This window comes from Micrasema longulum, unplaced genomic scaffold (assembly GCF_059751315.1).
Source record: "Micrasema longulum isolate JH-2025_06_02 unplaced genomic scaffold, ASM5975131v1 h1tg000735l, whole genome shotgun sequence".
Taxonomy (NCBI): domain Eukaryota; kingdom Metazoa; phylum Arthropoda; class Insecta; order Trichoptera; family Brachycentridae; genus Micrasema; species Micrasema longulum.
The window spans coordinates 151,128-170,691 of NW_028277929.1; the positions used below are offsets into that span (position 1 = coordinate 151,128).

At 31.1% G+C, this 19,564-nt stretch overlaps 1 protein-coding gene across 2 annotated transcripts in view; it reads right to left on the reverse strand.

Annotated features, from left to right (window-relative positions):
* The window catches only part of Ets65A (DNA-binding protein D-ETS-3), a 155,411-nt gene that overhangs the window by 124,779 nt on the left and 11,068 nt on the right, over positions 1-19,564 (reverse strand). The window contains exon 3 of one of the 2 annotated variants that reach the window (XM_088230149.1): positions 5,377-5,460. The exons of the other annotated variant lie outside the window; for it this stretch is intronic. Within the exon in view, the coding sequence (XP_088086275.1) occupies positions 5,377-5,460 (84 nt within the window). The remainder of the gene's footprint in view (positions 1-5,376; positions 5,461-19,564) is intronic. 2 annotated transcript variants of the gene reach the window in all.

Genomic DNA, 19,564 nt, shown 5'->3' on the forward strand with positions numbered 1-19,564 from the left:
TGCATTTGATTTAACAATACAATGCCCTACGCACCCCGTACGGATAAGGGTTTGATGATGAAAATAACTAGTCTTAAAAAATGAAAAAAAAAAAATAAAGATAGTGTCTACACTGTTCAAAAAAATATGTTTTTTTAAATATTTTTGGTCAAATGTGTAAATTCAACACTGCTTACTTTGTTTAGTTTACACATCTTCCCTCAACGTTTGAATTGCCGGAGGAGAGTAATTTTTCAATTTGTTCAATACTTTTTACTTATTAATTAAATCTTGTTTTTATAACTTAAATTTATTCGGAGTGTTTTAAATTAAGTTTTCATTTGAATTACAATTTTTTTTAACAATACCTCACTAGAATATGTTGCACCTGAGCGATAATAATGGCACAAGACCAACATTGACTTTTTTAAAATTAAGTATGCAGAAATATCCGCATTATTAACGGTATTATTTAAAAAAAATATTTATTTGGCCTAAGAGCAAAAATAAAATTAAAATATCAACTATATATCTATTTGAATTCAAGAAATAATAGTGGCATAATGATCATTTTGCCATTGTTATTACTAAAAACATTTAAAAATGGATGGCGCAAGGGAGTCAATTTTAAGTTGTGCCTTTGTTTTTGCGAATTAATATGCCACTGTTATTCCAGGAATGCGTTGTTATGATTATAAACAACTGAATCAAAACATAAAAATTATAATTAACGTAAGATACACGGACAGCTGACTAGCAGTAAACGGGAGTTAGTATCATCTTTAAGCAGTTATTTTTTGATCTGCGATAAAATGATTAAATTTTTAAATAAATTTGTTTCAGCAGGTAGGGGAAACCTTTTTGATAAGGGAATATGGAAGTCTTAGCATTTACAGAACCTATGACCTGTCATTGGTTGGTTTATGTAGCTACTTTATATGCTGTGTAACATTTACTATACTGCCTATGTTTAAACATCCACACTTCTTAAACTCTTTTATCTGTTGACTTTTGTGAAGTAAAAGAGCTGACACCTTTATCATGTGGGTGAGATTCGTCCAAGGATGTTTATACATAGACAAAATAGTGAATGTCACACAGTGTGTAAAGTGGTCACTTAAACTATTCAATAATCGGTCATAGGTTCTGTTAATGCCAAGACTCCCATGTTTCCACCTCAAAAATGTTTTTCCCCTCTGTTGCAACAAATTGAGATCTAAATAACTACTTATGAAGGAAAACCAACCTACCTGCAAACATTTGGACATAGTCAAAGTATTGTTACTTAAATTGTATTTTTTAATGTTTATTTCATTACGTTTTAAATTGTAGTTCAATGTTTGGGATTTTCTCGTTATACTCGTATTTATGAGATTTGTACCGGTTATAAAAAAATAACTCAGAACCTGCTTTCGATATTTTATTTTATTCAAATTCCAACAAACTAGAAAAAGTGCAGTGTATAGTCTTTTCTTCTTTTCTTGTAGCCTATCGGGTGTCCCCGGCGTTGGCGAGCACTTCCAAAAACGTCTCTCTGTTTAGCGCTGCCCGGAACAACTCCACACCCCCATTCCGGTCCATTCTCTTACTTTGCGCCGCCAAGACGTTTGCCTTCTGCCAGGTGTGCGTTACCCCATTACCTTGCCAATTAGTATAAGTTGGAGTATTTATACTTGTATCCACGCTACATGTGACCCAAGTAGGAATTTTTTTCCTATCTTTGTACATTTTAACAATTCCGTTTTTCAATTGGCTCTCCTAGTGACTTCTATATTGCTGACTAAATCTGTCCGCGGCAAAGAAAGCATTCTTCTGCAAAGCCATATCTCAAATGCCCCCAACTGGTTCAAAGTGTACTTTCTAAATCCAGGTTTCTGACTTATACAACGAAACAGATCAAACATAACACTTCTTCATTTAGTGACATTTTGTTGAATGTTCTACGGCCATTTCGATCCTGTATTTAACCTCAATATTTACATATGGTATAACGAATTAAATTATTCGTGAATCGTTCTTCTCACTGGGCTGTTGTTCTCAAATATTTTATACGCGTTACATCGTTTTTTATTTATTTAAAAAATACGTAGATATATTTGTGTGCTTGTTAATGAATTTTTTAAAGGTTTATTGAAATGATTCAAAGTACAGTTTGCAGGATCACCTTCCCGTTAACATATTGTTCTAGTAAAAATTATATCACGCTTAAGCTAATAAATATCGCTACAAGTTATGTATTTCAAAGCGTGCCAAGGGTGGGTAGACTGTAAATATGCAGAAGCTATTAACAACTTTCTTCCATTATTATGTTAATTAGAGCCGAGAGAGTAAAATAAGAGTCAGTAATGAAAAGTTATCTCGCCTATCGTGACGTCACCTCCCGGGATCATGATAAATGAGGATAGACTCGATCATCCCCAAATTGCTGAATGCCGGAATGGGATGAAAGCAAACTGAGAACCACCCCTAGAACGAGAAAAAGCCTTTATCCAAAAGCACCAAGCGAAACGATCATTTAGCTTTTGGGACTTTCTTATCCCAAGTAAATATGATAATAAATTATTCCTTAATTGGGCCCTTTTGTGTATTGTTTCATTACAAGGATTGAACTTCAAAGAGATACAAAATAGAAACCGATTTTATTAAACAATATTATAGACTTTAAAATGTTAGCATTATAATTTATTTTTTTTAAATAACGGTACAATAACTTTAAATATAAAGTAGTGAACAACCGTATATAACACCTTTAAGAAAAAATACACCCCGGTTAGATTTCCAGTAAGAACACAACAATTCCGCAATCCCACAGAGCGTCGAGCCCTAAATCTCACCGGATCGAGTGATGCAAGCGTTTTAGCCATTTGCAAATTTCTTGATAAAACAATACTGGTTTTGATACAAACGAATTAATTTCCTTGTTCGGCGGGTGGAGAAATAGTTCAGCGTGCGAAATAAAAGTAAAATCTTGACGAATGATTTCGACTCAATGGCTACTCACAGGTTGACTTAAGAAAGGAAATTCGATGGAGATAAGTTCGCCTCGTGTTGTGGTGGTTAGCGGGTTCGCATACCATGTTTAAGGTTAAAAAATGAATTCGTTTTTTGCAACTGAAAATAGACGCACTTTATTTTAAATGTGTTATTAATAAAAATTGTGAGATTTTTTTTTACAGAAATAAAGAAGTATTTGCTTTCTTGTGATTTAACCAAGTATTCAATTTTGAGAGCCATTTTTGAGGAGTAGTAAATAACTCACTATTAGAAAATGGAAATCAAGTAGGGGTAGAGTGGGATTCGAACCAGGGACCTTTGAGCCGTGTGTCCGAAACACTAGCCACAGAACCACAACCCAATTCAAAATAATAATAAAGTAGGTTCTTTAAACCTACTCTCCAAAATGAATTTTAATGTCCCTTTCCACGCGACACGCAATAAATATTTATTCCATCTGCCAATCTGTAGCACTATTTATGCACAACACTCTTTAATCATTATTTTTATCTATTGATATTTTAAACATGCCCCTCAATTTATTTTAAAATAAAATACGACTCATTTTATCTGGCTGTTATACACTCACACTCGCTTTTTAATGATGCACACACATATCTGAACACTACTCTTATTCAAGTACACCCTATTAAATATAAATAAATACATATACGAACCGTGTGATTATTTTTTAGAAACTTCGCTGGTCTGTCTTTCCACCTTATTTTTGTAATATAATTGAATCATTGTTGACTGTGCGTTTCGATAAAATTAATTAAAAAAATAAATTTATAGGGTCCTAGGTTCGATTCCTGGTAAAACACGATATATTTGTTTGTATGGTTGGTTTAGACTGCATTATTTCAGTATCCCTGGACTCGCACCTAAAGCGTTAGATTGATCATCTTACCTTCATTAATCAGATGTTTGAGATACGCTGCATTTACCCTATTCACTATCGAGTGTGGATAGGGGTTAGATGATGATGAACTAAACTCCAGCGTCAAGTAATGTGTCTTTTAATTGGCCATCGAGCGATTTTTTTAAAGCACAAAACTTGAAGAATGGTAAAAACATATTAAAGTGAAAATGAAAACGAAAATGCTTCAGTAAAAAAATCAGCTCTCAAAATTCCTCTAAAAAAGGGTAGTAGAAGTAATGTTTAACATGTTTAATGCTTTAAAAAATTCCTTAAAAAAATGTGACAAAACCAGTTCTTTGCAATCAACAGAAGTAAATGTTACAAGCTTCGCAACAAGCGCGTACGCACGGTGGGAATCCCGGACTGATCGATGAAAAAACAATCAAGAGATACTTTTATAAAGATAAAATTTACCAGATAAAATTATTTCCACGTAGAATAAATATGGACCTATAGTGTGAACCAAAAAAATACTGTGAATGCATTTACAGAGGATACAGCAATATGTCACACATAAAGAAAGGTTCGAGAAAATTCAATGGACATTTCTTAGACATCTTAACTGGAGATGCAGGAATATCGATTTCAATTATACGAGTATGTCTTCCTGCAAAAAGCACCTCTTGCCTCGTTTAGAAGATCGCCGTCTACTATAAGACATGGGGGTGCTTCATGACAAACTTAGTGGGCGGCTTGATAGTCCGGCTCTTATGTCGGAGTTATCATTAAATGTCCCCGGCTACCGCACCCGTCACACGTCGAGCTCTCTATTTCATGTGCCAACAGTTCGTACGAACTATGCCCAAAACTCTCCACTTATACGTTTTGCTCGTGAATATAATTTGAACTTTCCCTTTATTGATCTATTTGATTGTAAAAAAATTACATTTAAAATGCGCGTCTTCAAACATACTTTTTTGTCTTATACTCAGTTTCAATAATAAAGTCTTATTTTATTTTATTTTATCTCTAATTCTTAATTACATGTGTGTGTACGCATATGTGTTTATATATATGTGACATGTGTGTATATATATGTGCGTACATATTTATATGTGTATATATATATATATATATATATATATATATATATATATATGTGTGTATAAATGTGTATATATTTGTATGTGTGCATGTAAATGTATAAAAATGTGTATACTATTTTCATGTAATAAAATGTAATTGCCTAGCTTGGAACGGGCTATGTAACCTTGTTAGCTGAGCAAAGTGAACATAAAATTGTATTTATGATAAAATGTATAAATAAATATATAAAAATAAGTTTAAAATATACATATATAGTCGGGATCGTGGTGACACGGCAACGAAAGCCGCTTTTATTCGGGACTCGCACTTTCAAATAACGTTGATGATATCTTTATTTGTTTAGGTCGCGGCATTCAGATATTTTTGTGGTGGTTAGACGGGCAACCACTTTCAAATTGGAGATTAGCCTTAAAAATGTTAAAAATAAAACTAACCTGAGCATTTTGGGTTACGAAGGGAATCTGTTAAGCTCGGAGTTCCGTAACCTTTGGTAAGCCCGCTACTTAGTTTATCTCCACCTAAAATAAATATTACCAAATTTAATAGTTATAGATATAGTTTAAACAATCATTTGTTTACTTTTAAAAAGGTTGAATAAATCAATTATTTTGCGTAAAATTTGAAGCCAATAAAAAAAAACATGTCTAAAATTCAACGTTGTGAATTGTTTGAAAATTCGTTTTAAATTAATCGATAGTAACTTGGGATTTCAAAGAAAAAAATATTCGTTTGTTATGGTAAAAAAACTACTTTTATACCCAAATAATACCATTTAGAACTCAATTGACTTGAATATTTAGGTAGGTTCTCAGAGCGTTTTTTTAGACTTGTACAACCCTTTCATAAGACACGTATAATTATTTTTTTAAAAATGAGACTAAAAATACGGATTTCATATTAAGATGCATTACGTAAGCTTTATTTTTATCTACCGATATTCGTCTTGGAAGGGTGAACGCTGATACTTCGTAATAATGTTCTCGTATGCATGTACTCGTATATAAAGATAGCAACTATCTTCCTTAAAGTTTCGCTTAGGGGAGCTGGCGAGATGGGCGTTCCTTATCAACACCAACCCTAAACCTATCTCCTCCCTTCTACATTTGTAAATTAGTCCCCTAAATAACCGACTAATAAAATCTTATATCCACAAAACGACATATGTACATGTTATTTGCATGTGCTAAATAGTCGAATTTAGATGATACATATTTTGTCACAGTTTCACACAAACTTTACAAAGCCTTTTTCAAGGTGAGTTTCTTATCCTTTTTCACGTGTTTCTTATTTCTAAAAAAAAATCAAATAAATTTTGAAAGTAGAAAAGTATGCATAACAGATAATAAGCTAAAAATAAAATTTAAAGTAAATAAATTACAAATTAAAAATACTTTTTTTATTTCGAGGTCACAGACGTGACCAGCATGCGCCAAGCAAGCATGTATTTAGTTCAATGACTTGAATTTAACGGTTTTTTTATTTTATTTATCTACTGGAAAAATATAATTTACGATTTACAATCTTTGCTGGAGAGTTGTCATAGAATATCTATTGTTATTATTGATATGATAGTATAGAGTTTCGAAATCGTTTTTTTTTCAAAAGCATAAAACGTGAAACGTTTTTTGAGTTGATATCTCTTTGAGAAACTCTTATTTGAGTTGATATCTTTAACGGTAATACGTAACGCGTAATTCAATACATAGGTATCGACGAAATGATTTTTTATCAATTATATAATTAACGTTATTTGGATATGTCGAAATTCTGATAGGGTTAAGCAAGCAAACAGTGCGCACTTAACTAATTACAACTTAACACAAATCACTATTAAATACTCCAAAGCCAACGTAGTCAGTGCACTCATCGAGTTACCATATTTCACATCTTAAATTGGATCCAATCCATTTCCGGTGGCTCAACACATACCTTTTTGCAAAAAGGGTAACGGTGGACTTGTTTGCTAGTTTGACCATCTGAATTCATTGGTTTCTCATGGATTTTTGGTTTCTTTCTTGCTTTCCTCGATTTTGCTCGTCATTTTTTTACCTTTTTCATTTTCACGATTTGTTATTAATTTTTTTGTATCTTTTTATATTTAATTTCTCTAGAGTATGCATATGTACTCTTAGCTTAGCACTCATTTGTCAACATCACCAAAATTATTTAAGGTGACATAAAGTGACATAAACAAAGTCAAAAATTAATGATCATTAAACAAAATGAAATAATACTTACACTTTCTAAAGTAGTCCTAGTCTTTTATTAAAATGATTTTATTTATGAGAAAGTCGGATGTTTTGTAGTGTCATCAGTAGGGATAGAGATAGAGAAATATTCGTATGTTTGTAAATGACAAAGGATAGGATGAATTTCTTACACAATCAAACAATCTATTGTCATAGTCAGTTTTCCCATGAAATTCGTATGTTTATAGCACGCGTAGTACAGGCTCTCCGAAACCCGATAGCCATGCGATACATGTATGACTTTGTTAGGGGTAGCGGGCAACCACCCTCGTACTTTCAATGTTATTCAATTATGATTTAACATTTAGACCCTGGAACATATTTGCCGAGTCAAATGTGGCGCAAGGGGAGACCCTTCTTATTGCAAGGGCTACTGATCCCTGGCTCGCTTGTTTATTTGTATTTTTAATCATCGGGTTGTTAGAGCGAGAATTAATTCACACGACTCAAGTCAATATACGCCGCATAGTAAACACATCAAATAAATTGAGCGTATGATAATTTGTTGGCATTTGAATATAAAATCCATTAAATTTACTATCGGCATAGTTACTTTTTACTTTACTTGTTTATCTGGGTTGATTATTATTATTTTCATCGGTAATAAAAATTTCATTTACTTCAAATTTATAGATTTCAGTATCGCTTGTCTTCTGTTAACTTAAACCACCAGGTAAAAGAAGAAGTATGGCCATTGAAGTGTACAGGCGTTGCCTAGTAGGCAAATTGGTTCGAACAGATAAATATCACCCATATCAATAGAGTTTATGTTTTTTTACTTCATAAAATTCGACAAATGGAAGAATTGAGGAAACAAAGACAAAATTCAAGGGTTTTTTTTTACAAAAGCTGCATAACTGAAATTAGATTTTTGTCTCATTACAAACAATTCAAATATTTCTTTAATATTTAATACAAAAAGTTTTTTGCAGTTAATGAGAAAACATTCTAATTTCAGTCGAACACTTTTTGCAAAAAACACCCTTCAATTATGAATATTAATCAGTGTATAATCATAAACCATCTAAACTCCTAGACATCTCCCATCTATTGATTTTTGTGAAACCAAAGAGCTGAAACCTTTATTTATGAGAGTGTGATTCATCTGATTGGATTGAATCATCTACTAGCAATGCGACGCCTGTAAATATTTTTAAAATTAATTTTATAAAATTCAGTCAGTATTTGGACGAACGTAAACATTTACTAAATAAACTAATGTGTTTCTTTTTTAAGCTAACTGCTAATAATTTTAGCTCTGCTCTCACAGTAAAGAATAAAAGGATTTCGTATGGTACATAGTGTTAAACATACATCATGATAGTAGGTAATTTATAATGTTTAGGATGAGTGGATAGAAGTCGGGAACAATTATTGGAATTACTGGGGACTGTGGCGTGATATCTACATTAGGTTCACACGTGCCGTACAATAGACTCACTAGTCGAGATCATAAATCACCAGCTTGCTGTACACGGTAGCACATAATTCATTGACACAGCTTTAAAAATATCAGAAAAAATATTTTTTACCCACGGACCAGAGGCCAGAACTATGTAAACGTTTAAAATAAAGAAATTTAAATAACTATATAAATATTTAAAACGTTTAATTACTTTATTGATAAAAATATGAAAATAAAGATCTGTGGCTTATTGTTATTCATGCGGTGGATTTTTTTGTATGTAGAGTTCGTTTAAATGTTTAAGATAACCTTTTTTGATAATTTAATGCTTGTCGGTAAACCAAGTAAACAAAAATTTTTTTAAAACATTCAATTTTGTTAGTGAATATTTTAGTTGAGGTTCATTGTAATTTATTATATAAATAAAATTCAAGTAACACTCAAATCCACAAATTTGGATTAATTTTTAGTAAATCATATAGGCCAACCAGCCAAAGTTTTTAAAACACACATACAATTACATACATTATACAATTCTAGTCATGCAATTAAGATTATTTAAATTTTGTTTGTCATTTGATAGAACATAAACATTCTTTTGAATAAAAAAAAAAACATGCCAAAACAATTAATATTGCTTCAAATGGCCATAAATTAGATGAATTAAAAATCAATAGATTAAAAATAAACCAGATGTAGAATTTCTTAATGAACCGTTTACATATTAAAAACGATTTTTTTAAATACTATTCTTTTCAAACAATAATAATGTTCAATGTTATGGGATAATCAAGAATTTAATAAAAGAAGAGTCACGACAGTAATATGTTGATGCATGTGGGGAAGATGATTGCTCTGTTGAAGTGTCTACCAAGATAGGTGGATACCATGCTGGGATATTTAGTTTTAGACTTTTTCTCTCTTAGTATGAATCACAATGTGTATTAGTGACTTTGTTTACTATTGTGTACTTTACTATATTTTAGACCTTAATTATCAATTTACCCAATTGTGCTGTATTGTACGATTAAATTAAATAAATCAACATTGTGTAAACTCTTGTATTTACCAAGTAACACTTTGTAAAAGGGTCCTTGAGACAAAAATAATGAAATTAAATTACGATCATATAATTTCAATTTTTTGTATTCTTAGTTTTGTATAAGCATTTTTAATTTTTATACCAGCCTCGAAAATGTCGTGAAAGTGATGCCAGTCACAAGCTATTCCAAATTTGTGGAAACAAGTTTCCCTCGTCTTATATTTTTATCTTTAAAAAAATAAGTGTTTTTGCTGTACGTACACCAGAATATTTTATTTGAAATATTATACAAACATACAAAAAGAGGGCATGAAAGATTAAATGGACTAGACACAAATGTTTTTTTCCACGCGAAAACCGCTGGGACACGCCAAAAATACTTTCGATCTATCCGAGAAGAAGTATGTAGACAAAAAATGTTTTCTGGAATTGCAAAGAGCTTACAAAAAATAGATGTTCTAACATCGGCAGAATAGCGAAAGAAGAACAGTATGTGTTCGGACCAAGTCCATATACTTACATTTCCCCAAATAAATCTCCACCTATTCATACCTGTCCTACTTCCCATTTTTTCTAGCGCAACTCTACGCAACAATAATTACGCGTGCGAGTGCCGCATGCCGGTCAAAACATTAAATATCGTCAGTACCCAACTATCACCACTCGAGTTTTGAGAAAGTAAAAATTGTTACTATCATATAATTTTGAATTCTCTATCCTTACCTCTGTTTTGTATAAAAACACTAAATTTCTTCAAAAAAGATACCAGTCTCGAATATGTCGCAAAAGCGATGAAACCGGTCTTTGGATATTCCAAATTGGTGGATTAACGTATCACTTGTCTTTAATTTTTTTTAATAAAAAACATACTAGTATAGTTTTCCATTTTTGTGCATCCATCATGCTTCAATTAAACAATATAAATATAAATATTTTACTTCTTTGATGTAGTCACGCTAGTCTTTGATGGCAGTTCATAAAGATAAAATTTTATTTTTTAAAATAATTATATAAATAATTTTCGTCATGAAAAAGATTTGTAAAAAAATATGTTTCGAAAAAAATGAAATTATACGTTATTTGCCTTAAACGTACTTTCACTGCTTGAAATAAAATCACAATTATTTATATACCCAGTTTTTTGTTACACCGAGTATGATATAATAAAAGTTGCATATTTCGAACACGGTTTACAGTATTATAACTTGGAGATAACAGGGATGAGCTGGGAATAATATGGGGATGACTTAGGTACGAACAAGGGATAAGCTCCGGATGAACTTTGCAGTATCTAGCACTCCCCCTCGATTATTGTTTTTCACAGTAGGGCCTTTGAAAAATAAGAATAAATCATATACACATTTCATTTGGGATACATCTGAATGAAAATCGTACGAGTTTGCATCATGAAGTAAAATAATTTCAAACTATGTAAAAAAAAATTTTGAAGATTCAATTTTTTTAACGCATGTATCCAATATTTCTTATTTTTAATTTATTTTTTGGTCAGTAATTTTTTTTTAAAAGTATTTTTAGAAGCTGTTACATATTTCACAGAATTATTTTAATATATTTTTTTTATGAAAATAGTACTTTGTTATTAGTGTTACACAATTTTATTATTTTACAAGAACACTACTACAGTTTCGGGAGAACACTCCTCTCATCGACGAGTGATATAAAACTGTTTTTTAAAAATTTATAATGAAGTGTTACTAAGTAAATGCCAATATATTTGCCTTATTTGACCGCTTTCACCCTTGGGTATCTTTATACTGGTAAATATTTTTTACGTTTTATAGTATAACAGTTTGTCATCAGGACGTAGGTAATGATGTTACATAAGTAATTGAACAAAATGTAAATTTGTCTCTTTTTTACTAGTAAAATGATCAATTTTTAAAAAAGAAACGGAATACGTTAATATTTTAAATAATAAATTTAATATGAAAAACCAACCACAATAGTATACGAAGTTGACGCAAATAAATGTCATGCGCGTGAAAATTATTTTTATTTTCTAAGCGCTTATATTTATAAAGTCTGATATTACCTTTTTCAATAAAACTCTAATTTAGGAATGAGAAAATAATATTTTGTATTATTTATACTTTATGGGACGTTTTTATTACAACTTAACAAAAAATAATTATTTTCTCAATTCAGCCACAAAAGAAGATCTACCCTGAAAATTAATAGATTTCTGAAACATTCTGCCTGTGATCAACCCATGCCTGTGAACTTGCCCGACTCTCCAGAAAATCCGTGTTGAGAAGGGGCACTTGTAATGCGTTCATAAACAAACATATACACAAGTATATTCGCACATGAATATTCATATTTTATTCTATACGCAGATATTAAGTTATTATTATATTTGAAGTATAATCAGTACTTTTGATCATCGCGAGACAATAATTTTAGATAACACATGTTCATTTAGTACAAATGAAAGGTTCACGGGAAAAACAGGTTCAACAATAAAAACTGAATTTTACAAGAGAGCAAATAAAATAAGAAAAGCCTTAATTATCTAATACTGGGTTCATGAATTTAATAAAATATATTGCTTACATACGATCACCGAAAAATGAACAAAAACGTATACATTAAACTAAAAAAAACTTCTTTTAACAGACAAAAATAGTTTTATTACAATAAATCACATTTTATAGACTCTGAAGATTTAATTGAATTGAACTCATTCTCTTCATAAAAAAAATATTTTATATTTTGAAAAACAATTTTTTTAAATGAACCCGTTTTTGTCGTATACTCCTTGAATACCATTTTAGCCTGAATATAACGCGATTTATATATTTGGAACAGGAAAAATAGGAAAAATTCACAAATCTTTAACCCCGAATGTAACGCGAATGTTAAAAAATATTTTGCGTAAAAAACAACACAACTAATAACGTTAGTATTTTGAAAAAAAAATGTTGACATTCAGACGATTCAAATCAAAACACCCAATATACTCGTATACAATAAGTATTTATATATAAAGTCACAGCCCATTGGGTGTCTCCTCATCTTCCATTAGGCCCTTCCCGCGGTGCGCACGCGCCCGCCGCGGGAGGCGCCACCGTCGGCGATAAATAAATAAATAAATAAATCTTGACTCAAACTATTGTCGCCCTTCGGTTGTAGCCAAACAAAGCTAGGGCCGAAGACTCTCGCCATTAAAATTGACATTGTTTTGGTACCTCTCGCGCGGCCGTGAATGGAATCGCTTAGGGGTGATAATGCCGGACGGAGAGAAATGCAGTGACGCGATATTCTCACATTTGTGTATAATCATTATGGCATCACCACAATCATTCGTAATGCCATACTTTTACTCGTTTATAATTCAAACAGTACGAAAAGTTTCATTTATTATAATTCTTATAAGTGTAATGTACTGTTTAACTAAGTCCACACATGTTTAACCCTCTGTTTTCTGAAAAAAAGATTTAGTAGAGTTTTTGAACGTTATTTTAAAAAATATGTTATTTATACATTGAAAACGATCAAATTATTTTTCTTCATTTAAAAAAAAACAAATCGTTGTACAAATTTTTACCGAATTCCAATATAAATAGTTGTCTTTTCAATAATATGTTCTCTACATAAATAAATGAAAAACTCGCATTATAATCAAACCAAAACAATATTTTTTTAAAAAAGAACTTACTTGCTATCATAATCTATATCTATCGCTATCATACACAGAAGAAATATTTTCGATCAGAACCTGCTTTACAAAATTGTAAATAATAAATTTGATTCCCCAGAACAAATTAATCTATTTGCTTACCGTGTCCCCTCTACCAACTAGACTGTCTGATATTTTCTATATTCCTACCATTAAAACTCATAATTCCCCTTCCGCACCTAATGGTGCATAGGATACTGGATTGGTGCTAAGTGCTGATTAGTCAAAACTTATCATCGGAGACATTCTACCATTCCTCGTACGTGTGAAGCATTTAACAAGAATTTTAATAATCTTGACATTTTGAACACTCCATATAATAGAAAAGAATAGTATAATAGAAGATAACTAATAACAGAGAATAGACGTTTTGTGTTTTTTGCCCTTTAATTTTCGTCATCAAATCAAATGAAATTTTCTAAATTTTGTCAAAATTTGACAAAAATTTTGTTCCGCCGAGCAATTTTTCCTTTGATAACGATTTATTTAAAATTTTAATAGTTCCGAGGTTGGAACTTTTATTCTTAGAAGCCTATTAAAAATAAACGATAGAAATAAATCAATTATGAAGTCGAATTAAATTCTGAAATAACTGTCAGTTTAGAAAACGAACTTCTAGATACAAGAAAAAGTGTCCCTAGATTCTGCCCTATTAACATATAAGAGTATCTAGGCGTTCGAAAGTTGCCACTGTATAAAAAAAAATGGTTGCTATATTTTTTCCATCTGTTTTACTATCTTTCTGAGAGAACGTATCGAGAGTCAGTATTGTACTCGCTCAGTAGATAAATACAGACGATCGTGAAGCATATCGTCTTGGCAATGGTCAAAAGTCATGAAAATTATGTTTAAGCGAGCATTTTTTGCTTGAATTGGGATTCGGGGCTCTTTCTATCACTGAAACCAATTTAAAATATAAATGAGAACTATTTTAGATGTAATGAAGTAAGGAATGCAGACTAACTTTTGCGGTCATTCATTGGTGTGTTTCAATCATATGATGTCGATATGGCAAGTAAGTAGAACATACCGAGGTAGATACAGATCGTACCGTAGTTAAGTATACCGTCTCGATATATACAGATGAAGACAGGGTTTATAATTGAGGCTCTAGGTACGTATTCTGATGGGAAGTTAAAATTTATCTTCAATTTTATCTACACAGTAAAATTAAGTTTTTGATTATTAGTGATTGATTACCGACGAAGAAATTTTTAGTTTTCACACAAAAATACACATTTTCTTACACAAATATCGACATTAGTTTATACCGTCTAAGTATATACCGATGAAGATAGCTGTTCATAATCGCGGCCCAGGTGTTGTATAAGTAATTGGTGCTGTGTTAAGTTTGTTTTTTGTAATAATTTCGTTGTGCTATACCAACATAGCACTGTGATCATAACAGAAAATATGTGCATAGGTGCGGATAAGGGTAAGTACATATATGTTAATGAATTATGACAAGAAAATATTTTTAAAATACAATTTTGGATAGCACTTAATTTCCTCATTGAACTAGTCCCGCGAAAAAAAATGATCGTGAAATATTCGATGCGAACAAAGTCATGCTATTTTTACTAGTCATTGTGATTCGCTATTATTTATGACAGTAAATCACGGATCGTGGGAAGATAACCTAATACCAAAGTGTGGCAAATTGCGTCGAGTGGCAACATTAGTAGCGCAGAACTACCCTTTGTAACTAGCGGGGTGTATGTCCTCGACGAATCCTTTTGTCATATTTACGCCCGAACTATTAACATTTACCACACCACTCCAAGCAATTATACATGGATGGTACTTTGATTTGATGTGCCTTGAGGGGAAAAATAATAAGTGTCTAAAAAAAATAAAAATATATATTGCATGTATTAAATATCGTTACTACGATGCTTTTTATTTTTAAATGTGTCAAATTTGTATTTTTAATTAAACTATTACTGTATAAAACATTTTGTGCAATTTGGACGATCATGTGATTAAAAACAAAATATGATATTTTATTTTGAACAATCTAGAATTTTAATAAACGCACACGTTCGTTTATTAAATTATTATTTAATAAAAAATCTAATTATATCAAGCACTTTTTTAACTATTATTTCTTAAACAGTATATTATTACTGTTTTGAAGTCCAACAAAACATTTAAATCAAATTTCGGGAGATAAACTTTCTCATCGATCATTTTTAATACTCTTACCTATTTTTTAGTTTATCATCCCATGTTTGAACAAAATAGTAATTTACAAACATTTAATATCTCCATAATATTTTACAACGTTGTAGTCGTTTTTGACATATATAAAATAGACATTACATACAATTTGAGTGTTTTGAGAATAGAACGAGGGTATGTTATGTCAGTTTATATTAAATATCATAAATGTATATATACTTAAGTTAATTATAACAATCCGCTATAATATATATTTAAATGAATTGCAGATCAATTAAGTCTTTTTAGAGATGAAATCAATCGAATTAATTCACTAATCAAGTGTTCTTACGAGGTTTTTCCAAAGCACGTATTACGTCATAACCAAAACCCGTGCGACTTTTGCTTATAAACATATCTATTTTATAGCACCGAAAGTGTTCAATATTTCAGAAGAGCGTACGTGAAGAGAGGGCGTGTTACGCGCCTTTTATAGGTCCATTGGGCACTGCGGCCATAGACAACAACACGTCCTTGTCTCTCACAATCTCAAGGACAAAAAATATTTTCAAGAGATAAGTTAATGACCGGATTTTCCTTAGTGGGAGGGATTTGAATGGGAAACGCCTTGATGATTTTCCGAACGTTTGAGTTTGCTGTTTACCATATTGATGTGCCATTTATTTATTCATATTTTTTAAATTATTTTTCTGATCCTTTTTTATATTTGTGGTGATATATATAGTAATTACTCGCGTAATACTCGAGTATTTGTTCGCTAAATAGCGAGTTATTACTCGTCGCAGTTCAACACAGGACTTTTAGTCCCTTGGAATTGAGGCGTTTGAGTAAATAAATAAATGTTTAGTAATTTAACGAATTTACTAATCGAATAAATAGTAGATTCATGAATAAAATAATCGAATGAATCATTCAGTTCCGGTATTCCACAGACAATAAAGATGGGCGTTTTAGTTGTTGTGGATTGTGTCAGTCAAAATCATAGGTGGGAGTGCCTACAGAATTTGGAAAATTCAGTAATTCACTCAATCAAATATTATTTCTTCCGTTAATTTATTATTTTTTTCATTCATTCGGTTATTTATTTAATAACTAATTTATTCGAATGAATTACTGCGTTCGGACTTTCATTCGAAAGATTCTCGTTATCGAACGAATTCATCGCTATTTTTAATGACATTTTAGACAAACATCGGTTTTCATGATTATTATAATTAATGTTTCTTCATCGTTATATTATATATTTAAGGAAATATTTTATTTTTATATAAATAAATAAATAGTTTGATAATATGCTTTATTTGTAAAAATAAACTTCGTTAAGTTTGTAAAAACACTTTTACATTATTACTATTTTACAAAAGATAAAACAGTTTTTGTTTCGAAATATAAATCAAATTGTGCTAGTCGGAAGTTTCAATACTGTCAATCTTGGTATCTTATATCGGCATCTCTAAATTAAATAAGTGATTTTGTATCAGAACGAAACAAATGTCAAGTGTTTTAATAAAATAAGTAGAAGTTTTGAAATGTCTCGTTAAAGAAAACCTTATTAATTTTAATATCTACAAATAAAAAAATTCAGGGCAATATGTTTCTAAAAAGGAAATATTTAATTTAATAGAAAAGTTTAGGATACATAAAGCGGAGTACCTCTTCCCATATACAGCTTCGTTCTTATTATTCCATAGAAAGTTTCCAGCGCGTTCTTTGTGCTAATAAAGGTTCCCCCGGCCTGGAGTTAGACTCGAAGAATGGGGGACAATTTCGCATTTTATTACTTTTGGAGAAATATAAGTTTAAAGACGAGGAAGGAGGAAAAGAAAGAGAAAGATAAAAGGAAAGAGACAATGAAAAGGCTGCCGTAACGCGCGCATTGTTTTCTTTTGTAATTGAAAAATGGCGTCCACGGAAGCTGTAATGGCGAAGCTACGGAAACGGGTGTACTCAGGTCGAGCCGGCTTTTGAAACAGAACGCCTTTTGTTGTTACGATTTCTCCGAGTATGTGCAGGTCGGTTTCTTCGTACAGCGGCCCATTACCCGCCATTGTCTTCTTTATTCTGCTCCAAATTGGTAACTCCTTCGCGTGTCGGAGCTCCATTTGTCAAGGTAGGGAAGAGGAACAGATAAATTGCTTCAATTTATTCAAAGAGCACAACTTTCTTTCTAACATTCGTACTTACGACAAAATAAACATCTTAACCAACAGCGGAATTATGGTAATAATTGATTCATTTTTATAACTCGGCATGGGACCCTTACAACTCGATTTGTATTATTCGAATATATGGCGGTTTTTAAGATGCAATCGCTAAGATATTTACTTTGGTGCCCGATGAGATCAGAAATATTGCACCATGTGATTTTATCACAAGGCTGTTCTGATCTGGATAATTGTGATGTTTCTAAAAATGGAAATTTTATTAAATTCACGGAAGAAAATTAAAGACGTATTTTTATATTGGTTTTGAAAAACAAAAATCACTGTACACGCTTTTACTTCAGTTTTGATTAAAAAAATTGATTCTCTGAAGAGTGACATAAAATCTATTTTATTTTTATTTTTTTATTATTTTATTAATAAATTTCATAAAACGTACATGTTTTAAAAAAAAAATTATACATATCTACTTTTTACACATCTAGTAAATATTATCTATTTAATAAAATAAGTAGGTAATCAAAATTACCTACAAAAAAGCTAAAATAGAGATTGTTATTATTTATTTTCATCTTAATTTACATTATTAAAAAAAAATGTGCTGCATTTCAGTTCATCAAAATATATATGTAGGAATTAAAAGTAGTGGTTAACGCTTTTAGCTACAACGCAAGATCTGAGTTCGATTCCTAGAATCGATGCTGAGATCTCATGCATGTCAGGAAACGGGTTAACTTGCAGACTACTAGGCAAATAAAGTAGATATTAAAAAAATATAACAAGAACGAAAAAGTCAACCATACTTAAAGAATTTAAGACTGGTCGTGGTTGCGTGGTAGTGCTGTGGAATTTAGACCAGGAAGTGCGCGGCTTGAACTCCGTTGAACCACAATTTGTTTCCCATTTTCTTGCACGGCTAATTTCGAATGGTGTAATGGCTAAGATGCTTTCTCACGCACAAAGGGTTCCATTCCCGGAGAGGTCACATAAATTTATAGTGATTTTTCTCAAGACTGCTGTAATTTACTACTGTAATTAGGCCTCCTGGCCTTTTGAGGTGAACATTTATTAATAAATAGTCAATTAAACTTGCATACATTAGAACATAGTCATGTTTCATTATTATTTTGCATGCATATAAAAATGTCTGTCTTAAAACAGGTTGTAGGCAGACAACACACAAACAGATAAATCTTTTACCAGAAAAATGTAGTAGATTATAAGAATTATTATGTTAATAAACCATTATTATTATTTATTATTCAGTTCTACTAAACTGCATATTTTTAACATAACTATGTATTACACACCTAACTGTTAAACCGAATTGTGGTTCTGTGGCTAGGCCACGGACTCAGGGATCATAGGTCTAAGGTTCGAACCCCGCTTTACCACAACGTGATTCCTATTTTCTAATAGTGAGTTATTAAAAACTCGTTGAAAATGGCCCCAACCATCGATATATTTTGGTAAATAATAAGAAAGTAAAAACTTTTTCTCTCAAAATAAAAAAAATATAAAGGTTGTTTATTATATTGAAAGGAATTTTTGATCAAATGTATATGGGTAGTTTTAACTATTTATTTATTGATTAACGAGTGCTTTTGCTTAAACTTATTAGACCTTAAATTATTCATTTAGATAAAACAATAAACATGTATGTTTGTCCTAATTCAAGATTTGAAATTAAAAAAGTAATAAAACAAACAATATTCTGTATGTACAAAATGTATTATTCTCCTCCCAAAGTCCGTCGTTTCAGTTCTTTTTTGTCCAACAGACCAAAACACAAATGTACAGAATTAGAGCTTTATAGTTTTTTTTATGGAATATAAATAAAAAAAACCCCTTAAACAATTAAAAAATATATATATTTTTCATTT